We start from the raw sequence: 23794 nt of genomic DNA, 5'->3' as shown, positions 1-23794 counted from the left end.
CACTACCACCACCACCACCACCACCACCAGTGTGTCTTCCTGCATTGCAGGAGCAATATCATTAAAATTTGTTCATACTTCTTATATGCATGTAGACCAACAGGTAATGCCCATAGTCCAGCTCATACATTCTTCTCTTCTCCCAAAGGCTGTACTCCTTGCTATTTCCATTCACACTGCAGAACCCTTCCCCCATACTTTCTTCATTCTAGACAGACTGCAGGCAAGGTAGGCAGCAACTCAAGTATAATGTGAGAATGATTCAGGATAAGTCAACTGTAATGCACTAAGGAATTTATGGTGATGGAATTGGCTGTACAGGTGATTGACAGAGATGTGGTTAGCAGAACAATTTCTGGCTGCCGTTGCCTGAAACGGAAAGACCCTAAAGACCATCAGAGCAGGCAGTGGGTTCCAGGAACTGAGAAACGGAGAAAGCAGGACTAAACTTAATAGCCTGAGAAGGTACCATGCAAGTTTGAGACGGCAGAGAACTGCACATGATCAGAACTTGCAGAAACTAAGGAAGGTTTAAGTACACATAATGACTGGAAATAAGCAGCCAGGTTTTTGGATGAAAGCCCCTGTCATCATCTTTTCTAACTTAGACTACTGGTACTTACATCTTTGTGGAGCCTGATCAATGTGGTCTGGGCAAAGAAGGGAGAAGTTACTAAAATCCTGAAAAGTGCCTGCTCCAGCAGCACATGGGTAATGGTAGATCTGGGTGCATTTCTCTTCACAGCATTTGATAGTGGCTCCAAGGTGCTTGCAATATGCACATTGCTGAAAAATACAACAGGCACCTATTTAGTATTAACAAAAAATAAAACCAACACAAAGTACTAAGTAAGAAATTTAGCACTTTTCTCTGAGCAAGTTTTTGAGCCTTGCTGAGAAATGTTTCTCTCCTCTCCACAAGATGTTTTCCCTCTGGTGATGCTCTTCAGACTATGCATAAGCTTTTCTCTAACAACTTTCCATGGCTTTTTAGGGAGGGCAGCTGCATAATCTAGAACCAGTGCTGTATTCTGTTCCCTATTTTTCAATGCCATAGGCTCACACAATCTACAGAATGCTCTCAGGTACCATCATTTTCAGTCACTGATGTCACGTTTATAATGATTTTTAGATTATTCATATGTACAGGTTGTATATTAAATATGATACCATATTTAATATACAAAGTGTGCCTAGCAATCATTACTCTTAAAAATGTATACTTTGTTGAGTTTCTAGGAACAATTAATATGTTTTTAACTTCATCCTCACCACTTTCTGTGACCATTACACATTCAAGTGTAGATGTCAGCATATGTATGAACCTCATTCCAATCTCACTTACTTACAGTTTTGGTGCACTTTGCAGTGAGGGAATGCCAACCTGCCCCTTTTTATATTCCAGCCAAATAACAAATAACTACCTTATTCTGATGAGAGTGACATGTGTTGTGTTCTCACCAAAAATTTCAAATATGGGTTGTTTCAATTTTTTTAAAAAATGCATAAAATATTTTTTACAAATTTAAAGTTTAAATAGTTGTGTTTATGCCTTGAACATAACATGATCCAAAATTTGCAATTTGTATTTATACATGCATACATATTTATTTATTTGTAGGTTGTTTCCCAAGCATATTGAGCCATCAGTTTACCAGAAATAACCCTTCAACATTGTGCCGCTTCTTCCAAAGGTTATCAACTAAGTGGTTTTGTCATCAATTTTAACACAGGGGAATTATATAAATTAGATTTTCAGAATAAGAACAGTCTGGAGTAACTTGAGAAACAGTGAAACGCCTCACACATGTTGATTTACAATACCAATGCAAAAAACGGGGCAAAGGGAGAAGAGAAAACAGAATCCCTCAGTACAATTAATTAAACCCTCAAGACACATGATAAAATTATGTTGGCAGTTAAAGGCACGTGGCCACAAAGCAAGATATCCATTTTATGACCAATGTGGTATACATAATCTGAACCAAATAAAACAAAATTTAAGGATATCAACATTTGTTGAATTTATAAAGCTGAGCAATAAAGCAGTCAGAAGTAATAAATCCCCATAGGAAGTTTTTGTAACAGCTGCTAACTAGAAGGCTTTATTTCTCATTGCCACAACAGCAGCTACTCGTTTACTACAAACAAGACTGGAAGTTACAATCCAAGAAGCTAAAGTAAATTGTTATAGTAACTCAACCTGACCGTTGACAAAGAAAAGTTCAAATAGCACATGAAAAAAAAACCTTTTTTTTAGCTGTCTTATATAAGAAATTACCTATTTCGTTCTTAAGTATGGAACTGTGTGTGGGGGGGGGGGGGGGGCGGGCCCATGCTGTGGATCTGCCCTCCCTGGGGCACTAACCCCGGTGAAGGAGCAAACACGCCAGTGGGCGAACACTGTGGCCCTCTGGGATGCCTGGGATGCCCGGACACAGTGCTGTAGACGTTAGTTGGCTTCTACCCTGACTTTACAGCAGTTACACCATGGCCCAGTGTTTGGTCTTACACCACCCTTTCAAATGGTGCAAGTCCATTAAGCCCTATGGAGGGCTTTCTGGCGGCAAGGTTTTGTTTTGTTTTTCTGGCTCCATGCACCATACGGAAGCCCTTTGGAGGCGGTAAGGTGGTACAGTGAAGTGGTACATGCCGTACCACTTCACTGTACCACCTTACCGCCTCCAAAGGACAGCCATCTGACAAGAATTTAAAATACTAGCAGATACAACACAAATGGTACCCAAAGGCCTCTTTGATACTGGCTAAAGATGGCTTTTCAGAGAAGACGTTTGTAAAATAAAATTTAAAAAAACATGATAAAAAACCTGCCAAAACAAGCATACTTCAGTTGCTAGTAAAAAGTATAATAAATTTTGAGCAGTTCCTTGATTTGAAGACATTTTACTTTGTGACTGTAAACTAGTCAGCAAATTAAAACCAATTAACTCCACCCCATGTTTTTAAAAAACACATTAATCTAATTCAATTATAAATTATGTTAAACATTAATTCAATACATTACACAGCCATACAGTAAACTACACATATATATATATTGGTATAGATACTGAGCTATATGTTAACAAGTGATATCTACAAATTACTACATCAATACATTGAAATTCTTCTTAAATTATAATTATAAAATTTAGTTTCTACTCACACTTGTAAGCTAAATAATTGAAGTATGACAGGGCAGGAAACTTTGTCATCAATTGTACATTGTTAGAATTTTCCATTCCTTTTACTTGAGAAGATATTATATTTGCTACCATGGTATCACAGATTTGGTTGTACCAAGCTATTATGGTTGGAAGTTTTCTTTCATCTGTGGGCAATTTATATTTTGCCTGCTATCAACAACAGATTTATTAATTGTATTGTGTGTGTGTGTTCAATATATCCTAGAATTATTTTCCTTGCCTATAATGGAATGGAATATCCTGTAATTTTCCTAAAGTGATATTTAATTTTGATCCAAAGGGGCTTTAGTTTTCTATACTGCTACTTCATACCTAAATATATTATGAATTCTGTTTAACTCATGCACATTCCATGATTCATATGATTTTTGTGTTATACCAGGTGGGGAAAACATTTGGCCTAAAAAGGTCTTTATTGAGATGGTCCATTGCTAATTTGGAGCAATCCCAAATTTTAAGTATATTATTCCAAAATGACTGCTCCACAATGAACTGTAACTAATTTCCCACATTGTTTTCATTTTGATTCTTTTTTCCCCATTCTTGGCTACTCAAAATTATTCTTGAATTAATATCTAGGAATTTAAAAAGCAACCATTTTTCTTCCATACTTAGCGGACAAGGGAAAGAAGTTAGTTTTGTAGCCTGAAGATACTTAAGTAGAGTTTCTGGTGGCTGGTACTATAGGTACTCAAGAGTGAGGGTCTTCTTCTTTCTACTCTATTCTAACTGACAAGATTTCAATGCAACCAGATGGACTTCAACCAGATAGCACTTAAACTGTGAGAAATGATCAGGAGCTGGATACATAATAATAGGCAGCTATTTTTAGGAGAGATTTAATGCAGGACTTAGTTTGATTCTGAAATTCTTTATCCAGAAGCTAAAATAACAGTTGAAAAAAACCAGGATCCATCCTGGCCTGGATGGCCCAGGTTAGTCTGATCATCAGATCTTGGAAGTTAAGAAGGGTTGGCGCTGATTAATACTGGGATGAGAGACCACCAAGGCAGTCCAAGGTTGCTACATAGAGGCAGGCAAGACAAACAACATTTGCTTGTCTCTTGCCTTGAAAACCCCTACCAGGCCACCATAAATCATCTGTGACAGCACTTTCCACCACCAGATCCACAACCAATGCCCAAATGTCCCATGCACTTCCACCAAACTATTCTAGCAATGCCAACAATGAACTGAATAGGAGGAAGAGGTCTCTTCCTTAAAGGTAATTTTGAGCTTTTAATAAAGTTACCTATTGATTATATATCATCAGCGTAGTCTCCCTTTCTGCATATTTAACAGCCTCACCTGGAAATACTGAATTGCTGTATGAACTTGATATGTGTAATCCAATATTTGGCTATTTTTAGTTTTCAGCTTGGAAAAAAAATGTACATTTGCCAACTGAATTCCACTGAATTCCACAGAACATTTAACCTGATACTTAGTGTAAGCCATAACTGTGATATAAACGATACCCTTTTGATAAATGTATGAAAACATTGATTTCTCTAACCATTTAACTATGTCCCCAAACAGATGTGCAGAACTGCAACATCCATTTCCTTCCTGGTTTATGAAATGCAATGACATTTTTACAACGATGCATGATCCCCTCACCCAAGAGTAAAACAAACCATAATAACACTTCACCATCTGTCTGATAATTCGGCATTCAGTTAACTTTGCATTCCAAACTAATAATCATTTCTCTTTTCATACAGATTGTTCCACTGATAGACATGATCATTTTAAAGAGTTTATATAATACTGGATAGTGTATCTATAATGCTTGTTCTTAATTATATTATCATCAATGCCACTGAATGGTAGATCTACATTTACTCCCTTCCAATACTGTTACCCGTTATTCAGCATACCTTTGCTCTTTCCAAGTTCCCACTGCCTCCTGATCCTCTATATACTGACATATAAAGTAATCAGAATTCTACAAATGCTTTCTTTTAAGTCACTTCCACATAGAGGTATTTTTATATCTCTAAGGTACTCATCCACTGTCTGGCAGCAACAGGGTCAACATTTACACTCTCATGCTCTTGATAGACAGGATCTCAGAGACGATGTAAGAAGAATATTGTTTTATGCCGTAGCTGTTAAAATTAAGGGGTGATAAACTTAAGGGGTGATATAATTTTCAATTTTCCATGCTGAACATGTACATAAAACCACTGAGGGAAATATGGTGCTTTGGACCACTATGACTCACCACCACCATGCAGTCAGTTCTATTCCTCATTTCCATCATCTGCTGCTTAGAATAAGGGAAGCACAGGATGTAGGGAAACAAACAAACTTAAGCCAAACAAAGACAGAAATATTGTTTGTCCTGTATAAGGTACAGCTAGTTCTAGATAGGGCTGTGCTAGTTATAAAGTATCAGGTGCATAATATGGTGTGATCCTGAACCCATTACTGCTGCGAGAGAATATATCACTGAAGTGGCCAAGAATGCCTTTTACCTGCTTAAAATGGCTCACCAGCTGCTGCTGTTCCTGGAAAGAGCTGACTTTGCTGCAGCTACACCATGATAACATCCAGATTAGACTGTCCCACACTAGACTGTGCTCTACAAGAGGTTGCCTAGAAGAATGTCCAGAAAATTCAGTTGTTTCAGAAATAAATGATAGGGCCATATGCTGACCAACCACAATATGCATATAATACCAGCACTGTATCACCTTCACCAGCTGCCAATCTGTAGTTAACACCCAATTCAAAGAGGGTTTAAAAAAAACCCTTTACAAAGCATTAAGCAGTCTGATCAAATGTTACCTCTGCCCTTAGGAGCCTGCTAAGGCGTGTGATCATCTATGCTAGTGCAAATTAAGACCAGAAGTCATGCTTCATGCGGTCTTCCCGACTGCTGCATCCAGTCTACATAACTATTTTGCCTTCTGAGCTTGATTTGAACCCTTCCTTCTTGGTGGTCTAAAAATTTGCCAGTTCCCAGGTGAAATTGGCTGCCTTCTGCTTTCTGACACTGCTGATTTGTTTGCACTGCTGTTGCTAATTTTATCCATGCCTCCCTTGATGATTTATCTGTCTTATTGATGTTGTATTTTATGCCCTGAAATATCCTGTGCTAGAAAGGTGAGATAAAATTCTTATAAAACTAAAAATGCAGTACAGTCAAAAATTCAATAAACCATTGGTCTATAAAGGTAGTGGCTATACTCTGTTCCACAGAAAGATGATAGTTCGGTCAGCTGAGGTGCAGCAGTTGAGAAAATTGTATTCTTATGCATTAAAATAGAGTCCCAAACGAATATGAGAATTATCATGCATTTTTACACACTGCCTTTGTCAAAACCATTATTTTGTGCATTGTTGCACATGGTGCTTTGATACAAGAGCATTTATGTCAAAATATATTTTTACTTTCAAACGGATGGGGGGGGGGGGGCAGGACTTGATAGGCACCAGGACCCCAGCGGAGCATTCTACAACAAAGAAGGTCTGGCATGCTTTGTTCTGTGGCGGAGGAATATACTATCACCTTTATGTGGAACAAGACTATAGCAGTGGTGGCGAACCTATGGCACGGGTGCCAGAGGTGGCACTCAGAGCCCTCTCTGTGGGCACATGCACACAGAGTTCATCATGGGGAGGGGGAATTGCCCCCCACACACACACATCTAGGCTGGCCTGGGCCGCTGGACTTGATGTGCATGCACCTCAGTGAGCAGGGAGGACTCGGCTGGCGGGCCTGGTGCCTGTGCTCCAGGTGGCTGCTGCCCAGGGAGGGTGGGGAGAGAGGCGGCAGAGATGCTAGAGAGGTGCAGAGTGGCGGATGTGGGACTTGCCGGAGGCTACAGCTGGCTGGCCCCTACTCGAGAGGGTTATTCAGGTTAAATTGCTGTGTTGGCACTTTGCGATAAGTAAGTGGGTTTTGGGTTGCAATTTGGGCACTTGGTCTCGAAAAGGTTTGCCATCATTGGACTATAGCAATAGCTTGTCAGAGTCTTGAAAGAGGTATTTCTCTTACCTACTTCTCAATCTTTTTAAACTGGAGATATCAGCACCTGAACACTGGACCTTATTCATGCTTTCAAAGAAGATCCCCGGCCTACAGGTTCCTCTGTCAGCAGTTTAGAGAGCTGTTGCCAGTCACTGACCTTGCCAGTCAATGGTCTGATTCAGGAGAAGGCAGCTTCATGTGACAACGTATGCTATTCTATTCTCCAGCTTGTCATGGTAACATATATGATAAACTGTAGTTTACGTAACCTTTCTTCAATAAACAAAATATGTTCAAAAATTCCCCCTAGCATCAGTCTAAAAAAACACTCACAAACTTATTCCAACTTTTAATTTTGGGGTGGGGGGAGGATCATGAAGTGAGAAAAACCTCCTATGTAGACTTCTTATGGATCTAACTACATTTCTTGTTTGCATGTATGAAACTATATACAACTACGTTTTACCAGTATTTAATTAGCAACTGACAGCTAATAATCTTTGATTTTATTGTGGCTTCCATGATTTGATTTACAAACATTAATTGGCAATATATGTACAGTTTCACTAAATATTTTCTGACAATTTATGGCTACATTTTTTTAATCTAAAAAGAGCTGTCCTTGCCTTTTGCAAACAAATTAATGATTCTCATAAATTACTATGTACACGTTCTTAATATTTTCAAAGGTAAAATATGAAAGCTGTGGTGAAAATTGTTTTCATGACCTTACAAGACAGTCCAATGAAAACATTCAGAGTCTTGGTTAGGGGATGTCTCTCTGTGGTGTAATTCTCTCTCCTTTGAAAGCTGCCAAAACTGATAATTTTCAAAAATACCAGAAAATCAAACCTGGCCATAAATGATTTCTTTACACAGAAGAAAAGAATATAGCTTCATTGAAAGAAAAAAAGCACAGGTGAACAAAAGGAGACCCAATTTTGCTCTTATTTTCAACAGGCTATGTTGCTTAATCGTTTTCGACATTTAATGTCAGATTCCACAGACTTGAGCAGTGGTCAGTGATTTAATGGTAGGACCCATACTGAAAAGAAGAAGTACTGCCACAACCTTGATTTTGTCCAATTAAAAAAGTGTAATGAAGTGGACAGAATACTAAATTACCACATAGGGCTTAATAAGGTTGACATTTTTGTTGCAGACAAAATAAATGAACTGCCAATGTTAATGTACATAACAAATCCAAATAAATTAAAAGAATGTGATTATGACCCCTTTACACTGATATGCAGTGCCTGGTTTCTAGCTCTACCTCACCTGCCTCCTGAGTACTTTGACCTTTTTGTTTTTCAGATGAGTGAACACTATTGCCAGGCCTGACCTTTTCTAGAGGACTTATCCATCATAATAGTCAGAGCTGACAGTGAACAAACATTTTCAAGATACCCAAGGAACAATCTGATGTAAGATGCGGTCTACTCCAAACCATTCTTCTGTTTTCCTTAAATCTGAATTTATTTCTTGCCATAATCAACAAATATATACTTAATAAGGAACAGTATAATCATATGACTCTGAAATAGATTTGACTCATAGGTATGGTACACATCTACCTGCACTGGACACAGAAACTGTGGGACAAAATAATAGATGCAAGAAATCAAAATAGAGTGCAACGTAAGAACCAGGAAAGAAATTCTAAAGAGGCACGACGCACTCAAAACTTCCTGCATATATAGTGTTTAATACGAAGTGTGATCCTAAGATAACAAAACCATCTATATATATAAAAAGTTAACCGTGTATTTGTTACTGATGTTCTAACGCCAAAACGCCTGGACCGATTGCTCCCAAATTTACACACAATGTGGCTTTCCATTGCAGTCAGGTTTTCAGACCTTCAGATTTACCTGAGCCCGGTAAAATGTACTTTTTCCCAAACCCCACACCAGAACAATGAGGGGCTGTGGTACCAGGGGGTGTGGTTTGCCCGCCTTCTCCGCAACGTGTGCATTCATGCCACGTGAAACTGCCTGCTGTGTGACTCGCCCACGAGACACAGGAAGAGGAAGGAGGAGCGTTACCAGCAACCCACTGCTGGACCAAAGAGGGGCCATGGTACCCGGGGAGCCTGGCTTACCCGCCTCCACTGCGGCGTGCGTGTTCACGGCAGGCGAAACTGCCTGCTGCCTGACTTGCCCACGAGACACAGGGAGAGGAAGCGTTACCACCAAAGCGGTAGGAAAAACCCGTTACGCCTCTCCCCTTCCTCCTCCCTTGCCACTGTATGCCACAGTGAAGCGTGGCCGGGCCCGCTAGTAATGCCATAAAGTGAAAACACCAATTGTATAAAATGAGAAAGTTATCATAATACACATAACTTATCTAAATGGAGTAAATCACATTCAGATACACGAATCAACACGAAACAGTTTGTATAGGATATAATCAATCTAGCCAATGTCCGACAGTGTTTCTGAATCAGTCCATATGTATCAGTGTCGGTAGGCCTTTAACTGATTCCCTTAAAAGGTGTTGGGAGGCCTGTTTATTTCGGGGTTTGCTTTTGCTGCTTTCTGGCTGTTGGGGTGGTGGAATGGGTTAATTGCATTTCTAACTGACTTTTCTCTGTCTTTTGTGTAATGCTATATAGTACCAGGTGCTGTTCAAGGTCAGTGCCTGGATGTCTTTACTGTTATCTCATTTGCAGCTCTTTTGGCGGGCATTCCCACGATGGGGGGGGGGGGTGCACCCTGCTTTAACTGTAGGGGTTTGCGCGGGCAAATCCCAGTTCTGACTTTAACCAGGGAAGATCCTCATTATCTCCAATAAACTACTGTTCTTCTACATGAGTTTGTTGCTGTTTTTGGGATTCTGACATCAAGCCAGAACTGGGATTGGCCTTTCCTACCTAGCCACCGAGGTATTTTCCAACAGCAAATAACAACGTTCTATGACTGATCAGCAACAATAACCAAATGTTTCGAGTTAGTGAGCAACCTTCAAAAGATGAAGAAAAGTACATAAAAGTACATAAAAGACAGAAACCCTTTTGTAAAAAGAAACCTCAGGTTTGGGTCATCCTCCGTCTTACTCTCAGATTGCAGAATGCCTTGCACGTAAAGATGCATTTTCAAATAGTTTTCAAATAGTCTTCATCAATATAAATCACATTTTTCACAGACTGACAAACCTGGCCACATCATAGATGGGGTTTGTATCTCTTATCCAAACTGATATGACCCCAGGTGGCTGCATGAGGTTGTATATCTCACAAATAGCTATTATCTCACAACTTCTTGCAACAATCTTGTAATATAGCCCAATATATTATAGATGGGAGAGATAGGGCTGATGCTAACAGAGATTTTTCTAAGATTGTAATTGAATAACATTTTGTTATTCATTAAAGTCACTGGGATGACTGCAACAACTTCTATTTGTAGCTGCAGAAATGTATAGGATGGTGGCCTTAATCTTTGCATCCCATCCTTAAAGTTCACAAGTTGAATGGAATGTTCCCTATACAAGTGCCAGTTCATTACTAACTCATGGGGTATTGTCACATTATGACATTTACTAGGCAGACTATGCTTGAAGGGTGGTTTGCCATTATCTTCCCCAGACAACTACACTTTACCCCAGCAAGCTGGGGATTCATTTTACCGGCCTCTAAAGGACAGAAGGCTGAGTCAGGCTTGAGCTGGCTACCTAAAACTGACTTTTGTTGGGATAAAGCTCAGGTCATGAGCGGACCTTTGACAGCTATATTGCAGGTTACCACTCTGTGACACAGGACAAATCTCCCTGTCCCCAAATATTTTATCTGCTATTGTTACAGTTAAGCTATTTGTAACTGTAAATAATTACTGGGGTGTATGTCTGTGTACAATACCACTTCATGCACAGCTAGTTTTACAGCTTATCTTTAATAGTCACATCTTCCAGCTGTTCAGTCTGTAATAACACCAAATAAAATTTTCTAAAGATAAAAAATATGTCATAGATCAGTGATGGTGAACCTTTTTGAGACCGAGTGCCCAAATTGCAACCCAAACCGCACTTATTTATCGCAAAGTGCCAACCCGGCAATTTAACCTGAATGCTGAGGTTTTAGTTTAGAAAAAAAACGGTTGGCTCCCTCTTCCTCCGCCCCACCTGCTCAAGCAGGGGCCAGCCTGCTCTAGCCTCCAGCAAGTCCCATGCACACCGCTCTGTGCCTCTCTAGCATCTCTGCCTCCTCTGCACCCACCCACCCCCGGCAGCAGCCACCTGGAGCACAGGCACCAGGCTCGCTAGCCGAGTCCTCCCTTCTCACCGCAGTGCGCGCATATCGTGCTCTGTGGCCCAGGCCAGCCTAGATGTGTGTGGAAAACTCTGTGTGCGCGTGCCCACAGAGAGGGCTCCGAGTGCCACCTCTGGCACCCGTGCCATAGGTTCGCCATCACTGTCATAGATCAATAAAAGTAGGCACTGGAGACTCACTGTTAGATGTAATTAATGCAAATATTTAATATTTCTTTCTAGAACACAAATTATATTAAAATCACATTATCTCCAAAATATAATAAGTGAGAAAAAAAATCATTCTACGTTATAGGCTTAATAGATCTGTTCACAAATTCATTCCCAACAACCCAAAATGCAGTCCAGTGACGACACTGTGTTGGTGTGTGCTGAATTCCAAGTAATCCTGCCTGACTTTATTAAAAGGGCATTCAAGGTTTCAATCCTGCCTTGTTTGCTGACAATAATCTGTGGATATTTTTCAAGTAAATATCCTAGAACTACCTGCTCAGGGAATTCATAAATGCATGTAATTCCTGCAGTTTACCCAAACAATCTGTTTCTTCAATATTTATAGTCAAATAGACCATGTAGACATATGCAGTTCATTATATGAAGACTAATTTGGGTGCACACTAAAACCCTGTACAATTAATTATCACAATATATTCACAAGTAGTCCCATCAGCTTCAAGAAATTCCTCCCCCTACCCAAAAAACATACAATTTGCAAGTAATAAATGCAGTTTAGTAGATCAGTAGATTTAACACACTTTGATACAATCCAGACCTCCAAATATTAGCAACTGTAGTTGTCATGTGCCACATTCCAAAAGACAGGTCTAATGCAACCTTCACTAAAATGAAAGACTAGATTGTTTAATAGGGTATACCATTAAAAAGTAGTAGACTTACATTTCTACACCTTATATACTTGTGTATAAGTCTACTTTTTCAGCACTTTTTTTGTGCTGAAAAAGCCCCCCTCGACTTATATGCAAGTGAGGGTCCCACTTAATTCTTGTGTGGTATTCCCCCTCTCTCATCTTCGCTCTCTCCTGCCTTCTTCTCTGCCTTCCCCCTCTTAACCGCTTTCTCTGCCTCTGCTTCGCTCTCCTCTGCCTTCTTCTCTGCCTCCCCCACTTTCAGACGCTTTCTCAACCTCCTTCTCTGCTTCGCACTACTCTGCCTTCTTCTCTGCCTTCCCCCTTTCAGACGCTTTCTCTGCCTCTGCCTCCTTCTTAGCGGCGGCCGGCCCCTGGCTCTCGGTGGGTGACAGCCAGTCGACCTGGGTGAGCTGGACAAGCTGCGGAATGGAGAGGTCAGTGGTAGAGGCCTTGGGATTGTTGAGATGGGGGGTCAGTGGCAGAGACCCCCGAATAGCGCCCAACCGTATCTACTTTTATTTTTGAAATTTACCAGCAGCTGCTGCATTTCCCATCCTAGACTTATACTCGAGTCAATAAGTTTTCCCAGTTTTTTGTGGTAAAATTAGGTGCCTCGACTTATATTCGGGTCGACTTATACACGAGTATATACGGTAAGGGTTTTTTTGTGTGTGAAATTTCTAAGGGGTCGCCTTACATTCAACTTCATCTTTCTTGTTCGTAAATATGGTATCTACAGCATACTGAATAAGGTACCCAAGAACCATTCCTATTGCAATAGTAAGTGGAAACTTACATAAATTCTGTAAGTAAAATAAAACCGTAATATCACTTTACAACCAGAGAAGCTGAACATTGTGAACGTTTGATCAAAGCATCACCCAGGCCAATCTTACCAACTTCCACCACCAAGCCCCATTAAAATAATAAGTAATATATTAGAACATAGTCTAGGCTTGCAGCAAAATTGGCTTGGTAAGGTGAAAGCCTCACCTGTAGTGGAAACACAAAAGGAAAATAAGAAGGCCATGAAGCTAGGTTCTTGGTAAGGAACAGCCATCTCAATTCTAACTCTAGGGCCTCCAAAAAGTACCAAAAAGTAGCTATTCTATTGCTTCCATTATATTTTTAAGTGTTTCCTATTCAATTATGCAAAAAAGGATAAAAACTCTTTAAAAAACAAATGAGAATGTGTTAATTCAGAACTCTCAGAAAACAACTTTGCTAAGTGCTGGTGGATAAAAGAAGCCTGCAGTGGAAATTCCTTGAGGAACACAGCTCCTTTTATGCATCTTCGATGGGCCTTTCAAGCTTTTTGTATTTGTACTGTTGCGGCTTCTCTGTCAGTTTCTCTCTGGATGCCCTTGCCATTCTGTCTTTTTCCAAAGCATTTGGGCTTCCAAGCATCTGTTGTATTTCTGATCTTATTCAGCATCAAACCCTCTTTGAAATTCCTTTGTAGCAACAACCTCTCTTCCTTCATTCGAGTACCCCGACATACAAAACGTAGAGTTCAAGAAAAGGCCTTTTCCATAGAATTGAAGTTAAGAAAGGCAAGTGAAAACTCTTACAAGACTGCCTCTACTTTCTTGCTTCACAGCCAAGCATGCATTCACACAGAATATTTCCTACCAGACATTTTTTTGGCATTGTATGCTGAAATTGGAGCAGTACTTCAGCAGAGAAAAAAGGGTTGGGTAGAAATAAAGCTGCTTTCTTTCTTCCTTTTTTAGAGCAGACAGTACCAAAAGTAGATACTATAATAAAGCGATCCTTTGCCATTTGCACCTCTAAAACCATATGCATCTTATTCAACTGGGAATAACTAAACATTCCTCATGGGCAACAGTGGAAAGCAATCAAGATAATTGCACAGACTTAGGCAATACAATAACCACACCCATGCCACTGTCCCTCTTCTTCCCTCATTAGCATTTGTGCTGGACATGGACCAACAGGTAAAAAACCTGGGAAGCAACAGTAAAGCCACAAAGGACACGGAGGAACTTTTTAACATTAGCCCCATGTTCATGTATACTGATGGCCAAACTAAATGTTACTTTAAGAGACCAGTGAATTGAACTATCGCTTTTTTAAAAAGGATTAATAGTCTCAAGATAACAACAGCCTTGCTGGATTATACCAATAGCCCTCTAGTAAATAGCCCTCTAGTCAAGCATCCTGTTTCACACCATATCCAGATGCCCATGGAAGATCTACAAACACGGCACAGTACATGTGAAGGTAGCTGAAGTTGTATTACATAACTTCCTAAACTAATTCCTCCTTTAACTGGAGATACCTAAGCTTGAACTTGGAACCTTCTCTCTTTCAAGATAACCCTTAGGAGTTTGGGTCAGGTGGGGTAGCGCAAAATGAAATTACTTTTCAGGCTTGCTGCAACCCTCCATAGCAATTCTGCTGGGGAGTCTATTCCTCTTAGGTTTTTAGTGTCTCATAATCTGTGCCATAAGAACCTCTTCTTCCTCAATACGTCCTTCTTGGTCCTTCCAGACCAGAAACAGTCATATCCTACTAATTTTCCTCATCTGACCAGGTTTCTGAAACACCCACAAAGTTTTCTTTTAATACCAAGTACTTCACATTCCACTTCTAGCTCCAAGGCTTCCAGGACCTAAAATTTGTTTTCTTCTCTAAAAACCATGGCCCTTCGGACTCAACAGTTGTAATTTCCTGGCACACTCACAGTCAAATTCTAGCCCATTACCATCTAGATTACCCATACCAGTTAATCCATTATCGCTTAGGGATGAGTCATCCTAAACTGGATGCTCTCCAGCTCCCGCTGGCTTTCCCCCAGAAATTCTGCACTATACTGAATCTGACTATTGTGCTGTCAAGCTCCACTCTGTCTACTCTGACTGACAGTGCCTCCCCAGAATCTTGAGCTGGAATGTTTCACATCATCTGCGACCGGATCCTTTAACTGAAAACACCAGAGATAAACTAGGAGCTTTCTGTATGCAAGGCATGCAACCTGCAACTCATCCTCCCAATGGAAGAGAATATTTTTTGCATGTCAATTCAAGCAGACAATATTGAGTGCTGATAGATCAATACTCAGTTGAAGGCAGCTTTACAACTGTTTGCATCAGAGGAGCAGTAAAATCTGATTAGTCTTCTGAACCTTCTCGGCCTAGATTTCCACCCTTATCACCAGTGTAAAATCATTTCAGTAAATACTCCCACTGTGGGAATTTTTTCCCCTGAAGCATATTTAAAATACATTTATCTCACTCTCACTATCAAGTATAGCTGAGCAACAAGACCACTCCGAAATGATCTATTCTTCATTCGGGGTTGGAAATGTCTATTAATATATTCCTGAGGTGGGGAGGGAACGATGAAAGCCTATTCATTTTTTAAAAGAAACAGTCCATCTAGAAAAGAGGCCTGATACCATTCTTTTAGTTCAATTATGGGTGAGTATCACAGATATATGACTTGAGATCCTTCCTGAATTACTAAATACACCAAGAATCCATCACGGCAAAAGATGCAACTTCAATAGCAGTACATACCGGTAATATCTGTCAGCAAAAATATGATTGTTAATTTGTCCAGTACTGCACAGACCTCTGTAGAAAACTCTATCTTCTCAGGAGATAATTGTCATCCCTTATTACACTTTTCTTACACTATGACATGTTCAGAGAAAAAAAATGCCTCTTGTTTTGCATGTTTAAAAGATGGGAAGGGAAATGGAAAACAATTCATGGTTACCTTGGAACGTACATACTTGTCAAAAGGTTTCTTGAGAATGTAAGTTGTACCATTTAGACCATGACAAGGAGCAAATCAAGTGCTAGTTTTGCAAACATATTTTGAATTAAGAAGATACATGTCATCACTACATTACTGATTTTGTATTATCGAAGGCTTTCATGGCCGGAATCACTGGGGTGCTGTCTGGTTTCCGGGCTGTATGGCCGTGTTCTAGCAGCATTCTCTCCTGACGTTTCGCTTGCATCTGTGGCTGGCATCTTCAGAGGATCTGAACTTACTGATTACTGATTTTTTTTGCATTATGACATTGTATATTTGTATGACAATTTCAACGAATTCAAGTTAAAGTGTGCTAACTTAATTAATTTCAACTCACTTTTGTGCTCCCTGAGACAACGGCTTTGTCCACATTCACTGGTGGCGACTCTTCAGTCTGGCATACTCCCAGTGACCACTCCGCACAGCGGTGATGAGCCCAGCAGTGACCTAACAGGGGATGACCAGCAAATTAATGGGTCAGTTTTACAGTTCTTGGTTTGTATATAAAACAATTTAAGACACCTTTCTACCCATCTTAGGTTCCCAAAGCAGTGAACAATAAAAATATTAAAATAAGATTAACAGCCCACACAGATACATAGAAACCAAGTAAAATACATAAACACTTGAATGGGAGGAAGGGTCAATGAGAATCAGTGAAGGAAAGTCAGATGAAACAAAAATGTATTTTCCTGCTGGCACCACACCATGAAAGAAGGGGATAACCTGGGGAAGGTATTCCATAATTTTGGTGCCACAGCCAAGGAGGCTCTTTCTCAGGTTGGCATTCATTCAGAGTCAGATGTCAGAAACATTCAAAGCAGGGCCTCCAAACATGAATGTAGTGATTGGTTAGGATCAAATGGGAGGAACCCGTCCTCATGACAGGCTGGCCCCAAGCCACATAGAGCTTTAGGGTCAATAACAGGCCCTTCACCTGTGTCTGGAAGCAAACTGGGAATTGCACAGATGGAACAAGACTGGAGTGATATGGACCCCATGATCCACTCCAGTCAGAATTCTGGTTGCACCATTTTACACTGATTGTAAGATCCAAACACTTTTCCAGGGCTGCTCCGTGTACAGCAGGTTGCAGAAGATGTTAATTTAGATGTTACAAGGGCATGCACCACTATGGCAAGATATTTTTTTGGCCAGGAAAGGCTGCAGATGACTCACCAACCAAAGCAGATGAAAGGAATTCCTGCCCACCTTGTCACCTCCTTTTCCAGCAGGAGGCCTTTGTCCAGCATAACCTCCATGCTATGAACCTGCTCTTTTAGGGGGAGTGAAACCCCACCCAGGACAAGAGGCATCTCAATTCCTGGGTCAATCCTTCCTCCTACCAATAGTACCTCCGCTTTTTCAGGATTAAGCTTCAGTTTTTTAGCCCTTATCTATCCCAAAACTGCCTCCAGGTCCCAGGTTCACAATTTTCACAGTCTCCCTGGGATCTGCTAGGAACATGAGATAGAGCTGAATATCATCTGCATATGGATGACAACCCAGTCCGAATCTCAGAATGAAAAGATGGACTCTTGCAAGAGTCTTGGGGCCAGAACAGCTGTCCCTCACCACAACTGTCTGAATCTACTTTCCATGCAGGACTGAAAATCACTGCAAAATGATTTCCTCCCAGTCCTGACCTTGAAAGGTAGTCTACAAGCATACCATGATCCATGATACTGAAAGCCAGTGAAGGGTCCAGGAGAATTGACAAGAGAATCAACTCCTCCTGCCCCCATTCAGCCCTTGGCACAGGAGATCTAACAGGATGACCAAGACTGTTTCAGCCCCATAGTCAAGACTGAAATCAGATAGAAACAGATCCAAACAATCTGTTTCTTCCAGGAATCCTTGGAGTTCTCCAGTCACCATTTGTTCAATCACATTGCTCAAAAATGGGACATTTTGTGGACAATAATTACTCAAGTCTCCTGGATCCAAAGTAGATTTCTTTAAAAGTAAGTACAAACTGCCTGTTTCAAAGCAGGGGCAACCATCCCCTCTCTCGAGGAACCATTTTGCCTCAGAGTTTTTGCCTTATTGGTTCAAAAAGAGAAAACAAAGTGAAAAAATGTGAGATGCTTAAAAATTGTCAGGTTCATATGGATGTGAAATATTCAATTTTTTTAAACCTGATGAAGTCTGAAACTAAGAAGTGTCTCATAGTATCTTAAAAACTAGAAAAAAAGAAAGTACTGTAGCACAAGCTTTCATCTCCAGTCAGTAATTGACAGATGTTCAGCATTTGGCCCACAGTCTCTTACTTAAGGAAGTAATGGCATATTTTCATTACATGTGCATTCTAAGAAGAGTCAGATTTATTTGCAATCCAAGAGAGATTCGCCTCTGCAGCTACAGAGGGTTTGTTTGTCCTGTTTTCATGTGAGCTGCCTCTAGCATGTACCATAGAAATTAATTAAGACCGTAACCCAATTATTTGTTTTACTTGACCATTTTTCTAAAGACTGTTAGATCCATATCCCATTTTTACATTAGCAGTCCCATCCCTTTCCTAACGGCAGTTCAGCAACCAAACTATTAGGACGTGAAAGCTCACAGATTGTACAAAGATTAACAAAATACTTCTGCAACTCTTGCCTGATAGTCTGAACTGTACTTTCTCAGGATACAAGTTCTCCTAATAGTTCACCGCAGCATGACTCATGCATTACAAAGAACCACACTTTGCCACCACCTAGGTAAGCCTGAAGCATTACTGGGCTTGCATGCTTCACTCTCCCCTTGTGCACAGCAAGCTAACAAATGTTTCTGCTTTCACAGAAAATCAGTTGGGATGTAAAAGCAGAGTACAGCTTGCCAGAAACACAGAGTATAGTTCAAAAGGTACTTGACAACAGCAACCTTGATAACACTGAGTTTTGGATAGGAACAGTGGCTGGATGGGAAACCTTTTGGAAATACTATGTATCCAACTTTGAGTTCTGCGCAAGTAGAAACAAGGGACATAAATATATATATATATTTAAAATCACTACCTGGTCACTTGTAAGCCTAAGAATTCCCCAAGCTTCCTTCATGAAGTGGAAAACCATGGGTTGTTGTTATGTGAGAATCATACCAATAGTTTTATTGGAATTCTAGCTAAGAAATGTTGAATATGCCTTAGCTTTTACAAATCCTGAGCTTCAAATATGGAACACAAATATTTTCAAATATGTCTAATATGAATATATAGATCCATATACAAAGTTGAGCGCAGATTCTGAATCTAGACTTTTTTATTTTGCAAATAACAACCTGTACATTATCACTATTCATTTTACTGAGAAGAGGCCAAAGCTCAGGTGTTTGTATGCAAATGTCCCAGGGCAAATCCCTGGCATTATAAGTTTAAAGTATCTCAGGCACCAGAACCAGGCAAGACAATGGCTCTGCATCAGCTACAGTAGATGGCTTGTAACAGTATGATATATCTTCATATGAATAAAATACAAGTCAAATAAAACTGTTACACGTGAACTGAACCATTTGTAGCTAACCCCCCCCCCCCCCAAAAAAAAACCCCACTGAAAATGTACACTGAAATATTAATAGTAAATCCTACAACAGATGCTTATGGAAACAATCCAGTAGCTGATCTGCAGGCTAAGTGCAGTTAACTTCTAAAGGACCATATTTATATGGCTATAAAACTGCAGCTCTATATTACTATCAGTTCTAGTATATCTAATTATATACACATCCATACTACCAAAACAAATAGTAAAACATGAATGATTTGATTGGTGTGGCATTCTCTTTATTAAGCATTTTGGGAGCAGTACCTTACCTGTTGGCTCAAATAAGGCTTGGACATCAATGTCATCTGGTAGACCAACCATTTTCAGTTCATCCCATAATCTGACTATCCGATCATCAGGAGTAGTTTGAGTGCTTATACTTGTACATGTTATACTCTGATGAGACTTCTCTCTGTGGGGGACACAACAGCTGATTAGATAACTGCAATCACAATAATTTGAATTACAAACTAATTTATGTTTTTTTTTAAATATTAGAAAAAGTAAATGAACAGGGCAGCATGACAACTAAATTCATTTAAATAAGACACGACTATATTTTGGATTATTGCCTTTACATTGCTAGTGCCTCATTCGTCCAATTGATAAATATGGCTTATTCTAGGGCATTCAATTTAAAAAACAAACACATGTATTTTATATCAGATAAATTTCTACTTTTAATTTATTCTGAAGAAATAGCTATCCACATAATTTCTCACTGACGTGGGAACAGGATTGCAATAAACTATATATGTTTTCAAGAGGGAAACTGAAGCTGGGGGTCTAAATAGATTAAAAATAACCAGGTACAAAGAGTTGCAGCTCTGTGGAATATATGGAAACAAAGAATCTCGCTGCAGAATTGTAGAAGTTTATGATAAACATAATTTTTATGCTCAATCACCAGCTAAGGGGAGAAAAGGTGGATTAATTTGTGGGTTTTTTCCCTCATAAGTATTAATGAATCTCGTACAAGAAACAGGCAGCTGGGTTACATATTTGTGTCTCAAAAACATTCTACTTGGGAAGATATGTTGGACAGGATATTAAGATATTAAGAATGTAACTGCTTCCTATATTTGGAATCAGAATGAAACTGCTGCCCCCCTCCCTCAGTTTGCTGGGTAACCTTGGACCAGCCTAACCTACCTCACAGATGACTGTCATGGGTTTTTCAGGCTATGTGGCCGTGATCTGGTAATTTTTGTTCCCAATGTTTTGCTCACTTCTATGACTGCCGTCTTCAGAGGCATGTAGATGTGTTTCTTTCAATGACACTGTGTGGAGTGAATGTGTGGTGGGGGTATATGCTTTGTCCACCTCACAGGTGCGGGTATGTCAGGGTCATTTGCATGTGTCTGGGTAGAGTTGCATTTGCAGTAGTGCTTGCATTTGAACGTGAAAGGCACTGCTAATTAATCCAACCCGAGAAATCAGCAGTAGCTGAACTTGCTGTAAACCAAGCCATGCATAGGATGTTATTTGAAGATACAGAAATTCTTGACAACTCCAACAGATACTATGTCAGACTACATAGGAAAGCCACTGAAATCCACTAACACTGAGACAATTTCAACAAGGAGGAAGAGAGTCTGAAAATCAACAAAACCTGGCTACCAGTATTAAAAAACACCAAAGCCAAAAACCAGACACATTCAAATGCAACTACAAATTAACTCCACTTGGACACATTAATCCAACTGCAGATGCAAATGCCAAGGGCTAAAGCAACTGCAACTGCAAATGAATTCCAGAAAATAGGGGAAAATAGGGAAAAAACAATCAAGGCTTTGCATGACAGACTTACAAAAACACATCAAGCTTTTAATACAAACATGAACTATTTGCTTGTTTCATATTAGTTATAGTTTTGTTTAAATGGGGGAAATTTTATACACAAGGGAAGTCCAATCTAAGGAGAAACCAAGAAAGTCAAATGGAACGTCAAATTGAAAATGAATACTATAGTGATAATTTGAATTTTTTTCAGAATAAATTAGCCTTTATGCTTACAAATGCTCACATTACAATTCATGTAAACACAAACCAGTTTTTTTTTTAAAAAAGCTATCCAGATTTATTTATTAATTAAAATATTTATATCTCGCAGTTTCTTCCAAGATACATGCTTTTAAAATCAGGTTTTCCTTAAACTGGCCCACCTTAAGTCCCTTTAAAAGGCTGCTTCTCTTTGTTATTGTTTCATTTCCTACTTTACTGCTTCATTCTACTGGCAGAGGTCCAGAGCTAGCCACCAATCAGAGAGCTCCAACACAACAATCCCTTTAGTGCCTAACCTTGGATGCCAGCCAGCATGGCACTTGGGTATGATTACATCACCATCCTCAGGGGACAGAGCTGGTTAGCTGTTCCAAGCTAAATTAATTTTGCACTTTCCCATAGGCTACAAAACCCTCTACTAATCAGCCAGCACAACAGAATCCAAAGGGTAGCAAAACAGCACATTAAGAAAATGCCTGCCCAAGATAAAAGTAAAATAAATTCTATTTTTTAAAAAATCTGCTGAACAAAAAGAAACATTGTGCTTTCTGATAACTGATGCACTTATATTTCATTTCCATAACTATAATAAACATTTTCATTCAATATGGACTGTATAACTATTATTTTTCAAAAACAGCTATTAGATAACTCACTGATGCAGACTCTGGTACACAAATTAGATAACATGAGCAGCAACTAAATGGAATTACTACACAGAAGGCTGAAGTCAACAAATTATAGGCTACTTCTCATAGCTGCAAGACATATTTTTCTAGAAGAACAAAACTACAAAAGTAGTCGGGCTAGTAGCTGATATTTATTTATTACATTTGTATCATGGCCTTCAACCAAAGGAAAACAAAGTTGTAATTGTAAATCAACTTGAGGCAGAGGCTAAACTGAGAGGCAAGGACTTGGGTTCAGATCTGAGCGGTGGCTTGCAATGAGATTTCCCACATCCATACTGAAGTCAGAGCACAAGCAACAAATGATGAGTGCCTCTCTAGCATTTTTATTTGTATTTCTTTGCAAGTGCTTTAGATTTGCTTGTACTGCTTCTACAATACTGCCTATTGATAACCACATTGATAGATACATTAATATTTTAGAAGTCAGAAATGTAGTTCTTTGATTTTTGGTTCCTAGATAGACAAACAGGAAAGACTATGCTAACAATTTTAAGCTGTTTTCGTTTTCAAGAACACTGCATACTCATACTACACATTTACTAGCACAGAAAAGACAGAACTTTAAATTAAGCATTTTATTCTGTTAAGGATGCAAAGCCTTACTTCTTTTGTCCTCTTGATTTGCGCGGGACTGAGTTCTGCCTTGGAGTACTCTCAGAAATGCTATTGTTGCCTTCCTCAATTTCACTCTTCTTTAAAGCCTGGTTGTTGCATGGAGCGATAAATCCTGGTGTTGGACTGAATTGTTTCAGTTCTCCTTGTCCTAAAGAGCTTCGTTCCCCACAGTAACAAAAAGCACAGAGATGTTCTCTGCTAGAGACAGGAAAAGAAAAAAGAAACAATTTTTTAAAGTGCATATCTGAGGACACAGAAATAGAACTCTTTCTCTGATTTAACAGATACCTTGCTATTCAAAAATATTAATCACCAATGAACTATACAATTTGAATTAAACTCAATTTAAGCTTCAGTTCTCACTACAGAAACATCTGTTACACAATGAGAAATGTACCGTCAGATATAATAGAACGTTTTTTTCCAGCTACCAGGGTCCGTTCTATCAGCTACCAGCATGGCCAATTGGCCATGCTGACAGGGGCTGATGGGAATTGCAGTTCCTGCTTGACATCTGAGAGCCAGATGTTCCTACCCTGGAACTATTCCATCCAATACCAGCATGGCCAATTAGCCATCTGACGAAACTTGATAGGGTGTTGCAGTTCCTGAACATCCTGAAGCTCCCTTCTCCATTATACTCAATGATAAGTCCCATCAGCCCCTACTAGCATTAGCCATGCTGACAGAAACTGATAGAATTACAGATCAATGATCAGCGTTATAAGTTCGGGGAGAGCACCTAATTTTGCCTGTGAAGAACTGGGAAACCCTTATTGACTTCAGCCAGGTATAAGTCGAGGGTGGGAAAGGTCCATGGGGAGGTGGAGATGCCTGAGCAGACAAAGGA

General features: G+C 39.7%; 1 protein-coding gene across 1 annotated transcript in view; it reads right to left on the bottom strand.

The window, feature by feature from the left end:
* Positions 1 to 23794, bottom strand: part of KMT2C (lysine methyltransferase 2C) — a 170650-nt gene that overhangs the window by 94042 nt on the left and 52814 nt on the right. Inside the window, exons 4-7 of the mRNA XM_048510499.1 lie at positions 22933 to 23139; positions 19903 to 20045; positions 16444 to 16553; positions 624 to 786 (exon numbers count right to left, since the gene is read on the bottom strand). Coding sequence (XP_048366456.1) covers positions 624 to 786; positions 16444 to 16553; positions 19903 to 20045; positions 22933 to 23139 — 623 coding nt within the window. The remainder of the gene's footprint in view (positions 1 to 623; positions 787 to 16443; positions 16554 to 19902; positions 20046 to 22932; positions 23140 to 23794) is intronic.

The sequence above is a fragment of the Sphaerodactylus townsendi genome, linkage group LG11, assembly GCF_021028975.2.
Source record: "Sphaerodactylus townsendi isolate TG3544 linkage group LG11, MPM_Stown_v2.3, whole genome shotgun sequence".
Taxonomy (NCBI): Eukaryota; Metazoa; Chordata; class Lepidosauria; order Squamata; family Sphaerodactylidae; genus Sphaerodactylus; species Sphaerodactylus townsendi.
Note: the sequence above shows the minus strand (reverse complement) of the source record. Positions and strands in the feature narration are given on the sequence as shown.